This window comes from Dendrobium catenatum, unplaced genomic scaffold, assembly GCF_001605985.2.
Source record: "Dendrobium catenatum unplaced genomic scaffold, ASM160598v2 fragScaff_scaffold_621, whole genome shotgun sequence".
NCBI lineage: Eukaryota > Viridiplantae > Streptophyta > Magnoliopsida > Asparagales > Orchidaceae > Dendrobium > Dendrobium catenatum.
Genome location: NW_021319083.1, coordinates 23,726,745 through 23,735,750, shown reverse-complemented (window position 1 = coordinate 23,735,750; position 9,006 = coordinate 23,726,745). Strand labels below are relative to the sequence as shown.

General features: G+C 31.6%; 1 protein-coding gene across 1 annotated transcript in view; it reads left to right on the top strand.

Annotated features, from left to right (window-relative positions):
- The first annotated feature begins 237 nt into the window (after window positions 1-237).
- Window positions 238-9,006, top strand: part of LOC110098075 — an 18,930-nt gene continuing 10,161 nt past the window's right edge. Inside the window, exons 1-4 of the mRNA XM_028695019.1 lie at window positions 238-910; window positions 980-1,653; window positions 1,839-2,155; window positions 2,241-2,431. Of these exons, the coding sequence (XP_028550852.1) occupies window positions 238-910; window positions 980-1,653; window positions 1,839-2,155; window positions 2,241-2,431 (1,855 nt within the window). The remainder of the gene's footprint in view (window positions 911-979; window positions 1,654-1,838; window positions 2,156-2,240; window positions 2,432-9,006) is intronic.

The following is a 9,006-nucleotide window of genomic DNA, read 5'->3' as shown; positions in this document are numbered from 1 at the left end:
TGCTTATTTTGTCGAGTGGCTGAGTACCAACTTGTAATCCATAAGGTATTTCCAGCATTATTTTTTTAATGTTTTTTTGTTTATTTGTATTGTTCTTTAGTTATATTTTCAACATTTATGTTATTATGTATTGCAACATAAAATATAGTTAAATCTTTCGCTTTAACCTGCTTAATGTTTTTTGTATTTACATTTTAGTAGGTTAATTTAATTTTTATTATGCTTAGTTATTCGTTCATGGATCGATATTTGAAAAGGAAGGAATGTGTTGAGGTCGACATTGATAATCTTTCTATTGACCCTGGGCTTCAACCTTCTATATGGAATTATGATGTGAATCATAGGGATAGAGTTCGGCGAGCATATTTGGTGAAGGGTCCTTATCAGCCAAAAAATCATAACTTCCCCCAAACAATAATAGGAAATGTAGCTCGAAGGTTTAATTCTAAATGGTTTGAAGAATATCCAAGCTGGCTGGAGTACAGTGTACACAAAGATGCTGCATTTTGTTTATACTATTACCTATTCAAACCTCAGGAGCAGACAAGTATAAGTCAGGGTGGTGGTGATTCTTTTGTTGGTGAAGGTTTTAAGAATTGGAAGAGGAAAGAAAAGTTATTAGCTCATGTCGGGAAACATAATAGTGCTCACAATAAAGCAAGACAGAAAAGTGTAGATTTAATAAATCTTAAATTACAGAGTGTTCCTACTTTATGGCTAAGTAAAAATGATAAGAATAAAAAAGAATACCGGATTCTATTGTCTGCTACCGTTGACTGTGTTAGATTTCTTCAAAAGCAAGGTTTGTCATTTTGTGGTCATGATGAGGCATCTGATTCAAATAATAAAGGAAACTATTTAGAATTATTTCACTTTCTTGCTGACCACAATGAAGAAATCAAGAAGGTTAGTTTTGAAAATGCAAGTGCAAAATTGAAGTTAATTTCACCCAAAGTTCAGAAGGAAATTTGCTATGCAGCATCGTTTGAAACATTGGCTTCTATCATAAATGATATTGACAATTCTTATTTTTCCATTCTTGTTGATGAGACGCGTGATGTATCAACCAAGGAGCAGTTGGCATTAGTAGTGAGATATGTTGATAGAAAAGGGCAGGTTATTGAAAGATTTATTGGTATTAAACATGTTGCTTCAACAAATGCAGTAACACTTAAAGCTGCAGTAGAAGAAACACTTGCAAAACATTCATTGAGCTTACATAAGATACGTGGTCAAGGTTACGATGGGGCATCTAATATGAGTGGAGAATTTAATGGTTTGAAGGCACTCATTCTTAATGATAACCCTCAAGCTTTTTATATTCATTGTTTCGCCCATCAACTGCAATTATGCTTAGTAGCTGTTACGAAGAATCATTGGCAAGTGAAACATCTTTTTGAGTTTACTTCAAGAATTATAAATATTGTTGGAGCATCTTGTAAGAGATCAGATACTATGAAAGCAATTCAGCAAGAAAAACTTCTTTCACATCTTAAAGCTGGCAATCTAATAAGCAGCAGAGGTTTGAATCAAGAGACTAATTTACAAAGGTCAAGTGATACACGATGGAGTTCACATTTTCATACTTTAATTAGTCTCATAAAAATGTATGCTTCAGTAATCGAGGTGCTCAAGATCATTAAAGAAGAAGGGGTAAATGATCAACAATCAGTTGAAGCAGGCACTTTAATTAATGTGATGGAGTCATTTGATTTCATTTCACAATGCATTTGATGATTGATATCTTGGGGATTACGAATGAGTTATCGCAATCGCTACAAAGAAAAGATCAGGACATTGAAAATGCAATGAAATTGGTGCAAATATCTGAACATCAGCTACAGGTACTAACGGAGAGTGGATGGACTGTTCTACTAGATGAAGTTTCTCATTTTTGTAGTGTTTTTGAAGTTATTGTTCCAAAGATGAATGAAACATACAAAACTCGTCTTCGAATAGTACGAAGAGGTGAAGAAATAACAAACCTACATCATTATCATGTTGAGCTATTTTATACTGTAGTTGACATGCAACTTCAAGAGATAAATAATCGCTTTTCTGAATCTTGCACTGAGTTGCTTCTTTGTGTGGCATGCTTAAACCCAACTGATACTTTCCAAGTTTATGATGAGAGGAAATTGATACGTTTAGAAGAGTTATATCCAAAAGATTTTTTTGACATTTGATCTTGTGGCTCTTAAAATTCAATTATCAACATATATTATTGATATGCGTACCAGTGATGAGTTCTCCTCTCTAAACAGAATTGCCGATCTTTCAAAGCAAATTATTAAGTTCAAGAAAGATGATGTGTATCTGCTTGTTTACAGACTCATTACTTTAGCATTGACTTTACCAGTTTCTACCGCTGCAGTGGAAAGAGCATTTTCTGCAATGAGGATTGTAAAACATCGATTACGTAGTAGAATGGGTGATGATTGGCTCAACGACTGTCTATATATATATATATATATATATATATATATCCTTCAAGCAATATGCTCATCTCATAGGAGATTCATTTCAAGAAAAAGAAATGCAAACACATATCTGAAATAGTGACCAATAACTTTCTTGATTAATGAACATTATACATTCTTAACAAAACATTAGTAACCATTTTGATTATATGTGATTTGTTTTGTAATGTGGTAAGAGAAGGAAATCAGATGTAATATAATATTGTTGTAATGATTCATTTTCCTACGTCATTAGTCATGTACTTTGCATTAAATCAGTAAGATTCCAAGGCACATAAACATAGACTGAGTTATTAATATAATATAGCAATATGTCATGTCATTATAAGGAAAGGTTTAAGAGACTCGTCTGTTTGTAAAGATCCAAATCCCATTGGTTTATTTAACTTCAAAAAATTGTACTTGATATCTATATAAGAAGAAGTAGATATTGACTTGCCTCCCTTTTTTGCATGCTAAAAAAATTTCTCAAATTTTAATCAAGAAAAGGCTAGGTTTTAACCCTTCAATCCTTAATTACAAAGTTAATTAAAGAAGACAAACCAAGAAAAATAGAAGAGAACTTGCCAATTTCAAACTTAAATGAAGAAAAATTAGTTAAGAAAACCTCATGAATTCATGGCCAATGCACTACAACACATACATTCTCAAGGGAAGGAAAGAAACCCTTATATTTAATAAGTAGAAGACATCTTAATTTTATAATTTCTATAAATAAAAGGAACAATATTGGCCTAGATTTCTAAAAAATGAAATGAGAATGAGAAAGAAGATGAAGAGAAGATTGCCATTGGTGAGGAAGGTTACTGACTTCAATTGCACAAGTAAGCCGCTTGAACAAGGCCACCTTCTATTCTTCTCTTCCGTCAACCTCATTTTCTTATTCATTCTCTATGAAAGCACGGCACAAGCAAAGGGATGAAATTTGTTATACAAGGAGAGCGGGGTCAGACCTTTGAGTAGACCTTTTTTTTTTCTTCCTTTTGCTTGGATGGATAGAGAAGAGGAGGGAGCGTCTATTGTAGTGTCAAGAGGGAGAGAGGGCTTGCAACTCTAAATGAGGGAGAGATGTGTAGAAATGTCTAGGAGATGTGGAATGCAGTTGTGGAATGAGAGAGTGATGGCTAGGGCAACATGAGAGAATGAAACATATATATTAGAGTTATGGTCAGCCCTAGCCCCTTCTTCAAAATCTAAGATAAAAAAATTCATGTTTAATTTACAATCTAACCCTTGGAAGCCCTTGATCTAAGGGTTGGGAAGATTGCTTGCTACCCTTCACTTCTTGATTTAATGGCTTAAACTTAACTAGGAAATTTTTGAGATGATTAAAAAACCTGATGTGGCTAATTAACACACATTGCTGAGTTAATGAATAAAAATTTGTCAAATATGAATTTGAATTAATTAGTTTGAAGTTAGGAAAGTTAAATTGCCCTTGAGTCCAGTCGAGACACATTAAATTAAATCAATCAAAACTACCAAGGTTAAAATTCACTAGAATTAATTCAAACAAACTTGACGATACTCTATTAAATTTCTTTGATAAAAATTAAATCAATTTTTATTAATTTAGGCTTTGTTCAACTCAATGACTCAATACAATAATTAATTGACTCAATTTCATAATTGGCAACAGTGTCGAGGCGAGCCAAATTAAAATGAGTCGAATCGAAGTTGACATCTTTAAATTTAATTTGTGTGTTCAAATTAACTTTTATTAATTCAAATGCAATTCTATTTGAATTATATCGACATTTGACAAGATGATTTTGCTTGCCAAATATGATGTCAACAAGTTGGCTATGTTCGTATAGTAAAATTTGGGTTCATACAGTGCGATCTGTTCAAAAATAAGACTCATCCAGTACAATGAAAATACTCATTCATATGAACTATTAAAATAAGAAAACATAATAAACAATATCATTGAAAGTTTGTACGGTACCATTAGTTTAATTTCTCTCTATTTGTAATGACGATTATGAGGATGATTGGAATTTGTCGCTATTGATTGCCTTGTTTGATTCACATCGTACAGTACGGTCAGTTCAATATCAATAGTTTGTACAATACAATATAGATATTATATTATATGTTTATTTCAAAAATTAAAATTTTTGTTTAGTATGATCTCTAGTACGATCAAATTTCATCTTTGTTAGTGGTACAATATGATTTAGATTGTATAGTATGATTAGCCATATTTATTAAACCTTGATTTATTTAACTAATCACAAAAAATAATTTAATTAAAATTTAAAAAATTATATAATACAATTAGGATCTTATAGTATGATTAGTTAAAAATTATTTTTAAAATTTTTGCTTAATTTATCAAGCATCTAGTGGTTTTCAGATTGAAATGAATCATATAGTATGATCTACATTGTACAATATGATCAATTTAATAACATTAATGATTCAACTAGCCATTGACATCTTCTCTGTATAACTGATCATACAGTATAATCGTAGTCATATGGTATAATTAGTTTAGAAAATTTTCATCTCAAAAATTTCTCACTCCCCCTATGTGCGCATGATCACTAATTTTCCATACACCCTTACATGGCCAGACTCAAGAAATAGAAAATATAAGAAAGTTAAAATTTTAAACTCTTTTGATTAACATCTTATTCTACCTAAACTCTTTAGTAATCTAGAGCAGTATATGATGTACCTAAAATGTTAGTACGCACAAACAAAAGTAATATCAAATATATCTGCCTAAAATAAATAAAATCTCAATCAATATTATTTTATTTTATTTTATTTGAAGAAGCAAACATTTGCATTAATGAAGCAAAAACAAATAAACAAACTGCAAACTAGATTCCTCCTTTAACAAGTTAAAAAAGGAAGAAGGAACCTTATTCAAACTAAATTCCTCCCAAATAAAAGAACTAAAAAGAGCAAAGTTAGCACACAAATCTGCTAACTTATTACTATTTCTACCTGTATAATTGAAAATGATATGATTAAAAAATCTTTGATAAATCCTGGACACCGTTATTCAAAGCCCCTTGAAGATATCTAATAATGTTATAATTGTCGGCTTCAATGATAATCCCTTTGTATTTGAACATCATATGATCTTTTATTACATCCTTCAAATAATGAATAGCTAAAGCTCCAATTATGAAGCATCCTAATGAATACATGATTTCCCATATGCCAATAAAAATCTACCTTTGTAATCACAAAAAACCCTACCAATTCCTTCTTTATACGAAGAACATAGTGAAGCATTAACATTAACCATTAACCAATCAGGAGGAGGAGGATGCCAAAGATTAGACAGTCTAATTGACTGGTTAGCATCCCAGTTACCTGAGTTGAAGTTACAAGAAAACTTTGAAATTGAAGAGATGCTAATAGCATTGGTAGCAGTCACAATCCAGCTCTCTTCTGTTCCTTCATTAATGAATTTATTTCTAGCTTTCCAAGAGATAAATACAGCATTGCAATAAATATTAACTAGAAAACTATTATACAGGGCAAAAATTTATTTAACTAATCACAAAAAATAATTTAATTAAAATTTAAAAAATTATATAATACAATTAGGATCTTATAGTATGATTAGTTAAAAATTTATTTTTAAAATTTTTGCTTAATTTATCAAGAATCTAGTGGTTTTCAGATTGAAATGAATCATATATTATGATCTACATTGTACAATATGATCAATTTAATAGCATTAATGATTCAACTAGCCATTGACATCTTCTCTGTATAACTGATCATACAGTATGATCGTAGTCATATGGTATAATAAGTTTAGAAAATTTTCATCTCAAAAATTTCTCACTCCCCCTATGTGCATGATCACTAATTTTCCATACACCCTTACATGGCCACACTCAAGAAATAGAAAATATAAGAAAGTTAAAATTATAAACTCTTTTGATTAACATCTTATTCTACCTAAACTCTTTAGTAATCTAGAGAAGTATATGATGTACCTAAAATGTTAGTACGCACAAACAAAAGTAATATCAAATATATCTGCCTAAAATAAATAAAATCTCAATCAATATTATTTTATTTTATTTTATTTAAAGAAGCAAACATTTGCATTAATGAAGCAAAAACAAATAAACAAACTGCAAACTAGATTACTCATTTAACAAGTTAAAAAAGGAAGAAGGAACCTTATTCAAACTAAAGTCCTCCCAAATAAAAGAACTAAAAAGAGCAAAGTTAGCACACAAATCTGGTAACTTATTACTATTTCTACCTGTACAATTGAAAATGATATGATTAAAAAATCTTTGATAAATCCTGGACACCGTTATTCAGAGCCCCTTGAAGATATCTAATAATGTTATAATTGTCGGCTTCAGTGATAATCCCTTTGCATTTGAACATCATATGATCTTTTATGACATCCTTCAAAGAATGAATAGCTAAAGCTCCAATTATGAAGCATCCTAATGAATACATGATTTCCCATATGCCAATAAAAATCTGCCTTTGCTATCACAAAAAACCCTACCAATTCCTTCTTTATACGAAGAACATAGTGAAGCATTAACATTAACCATTAACCAATCAGGAGGAGGAGGATGCCAAAGATTAGACAGTCTAATTGACTGGTTAGCATCCCAGTTACCTGAGTTGAAGTTACAAGAAAACTTTGAAATTGAAGAGATGCTAATAGCATTGGTAGCAGTCACAATCCAGCTCTCTTCTGTTCCTTCATTAATGAATTTATTTCTAGCTTTCCAAGAGATAAATACAGCATTGCAATAAATATTAACTAGAAAACTATTATACAGGGCAAAAAATTTCAACCACTTAAAATAATCTTTGAACTTAACAAATAATGGGAGTCTAGAGCCCCATTTGTTAAAATGTTGAAAAACTTCTTTCAATTTGACACATTTGATTGCAAAATGTTCTACATCTCATATCTCATCATAGCATCTAGAATAAGTATCATTGTTTAGCAATCTCCTATAAGATAAAAATTGAGTAGTATGAATAGCATTTTTTAATAGCCTCCACCAGAATATCTCTACTCGAGAGATCAATTTAGCCTTTTTATCTATTTCCAAAACAGTTATTCATTTCCATCTTGCAACAAAGCTTCAAATGCCAAACCAGAAATGGTTTTTCAAGATTTTTGATAAATAAGCCCCATCTTTTCTTCTCCAAGTTCTGGTTGGATGTTTACTTGAATAATCAAGTTCACCAATTCCTTACCAAAGAATTTCAATAGTTCATCTACATTCTAGCTGCCATTTGTGATAAATTTATCCAATGACACCGCATTGTCTCCAGGAAGCACTACAAATATAGGCCATTTGTTGGTGCATTTGTCCATAATCCAATTGTCTTTATAGACATCAATAGTAGTACCATTTGCAATGATCCATCTAATAATAGGATTAAGCATCATACCACCGTCGAACATTATTTTACATTAAGAAGGGCACCCGTTCTTTTAATTTCCAACATCTGTCCAAATCACATACTTTGGAGCAAGAATCCTATATAGCAGCAAATCTTTATTTTGTACAAATATCCAAGCCAATCCTCATCTTAAAATAGCAACCTTAGATGCACTGGAATGCAATCCATTAGCCACTCCCCCCCCCCCACACCAATTTTAATGGCTTGCACAATTCCAGTTGCAACCAATGACCCCAAGCTTAAGATTTTGATGATGACAAATAATAATTGTCTTGAGATTCATTGAATATTATTTGCTATTGTCCGTGAGTACTAACATTTCAGGAAGATCAAAAGCTACTCAGGATGAGAGGAAGACTCAAGGATGGGTAGATTAGGAGTAAGAGTCTGCAATGTATTTTCTTTTTAATTTCATTTTTATTTCTTGAGTATGGCCATAAAATGCATAAAAGCTCGAGCAACCATGCACACACACTAGGGGAGAGGTTTTAAAGGTAGAATGTAATAGAATTTCTTCCCTATAGATCGTACTGTACGATTCTAATTCGTACAGTACGATTAGAGGGATGTAGTACGATTCTGTGAATAGATTGTACCGTACAAAATTATATCGTACTATACGATATGTTTAAATCCAAAACCCTAGACGTTGTTTAACTTAGGTAAGTAATTTTTTGTCGTTCGTATGGTACGAACTTGTTCGTACGGTACGATTATTTTTAAATACTTACTTAACTTAACTCGTGATTAGTGCAAGAAATCTGGGCTTAATTATAATTTGAACATTGTACTGTACAAACCCATTCGTACAATATAATGAACAGAGATGAATTATAATCATCCCGGATATCGTCCCGGACGATCAATTGTTTTTTGTCTCATCGTACTGTACGATGTACATCGTACCATATGATGAACAGAGATGATGTTTGATAGTCACGACTATCGTCTTATACGAACTGTGTTGTCATGTATCGTACCGTATGATTTAGTATCATACTGTACGAACATTTTTGAACTATTCGTACCACTTTGTACCAGGACGAAGTCTATTTATGAAGAGCGGTGCACTCCGGGGAGTGGACGTAGGTCATATTTTTACCGA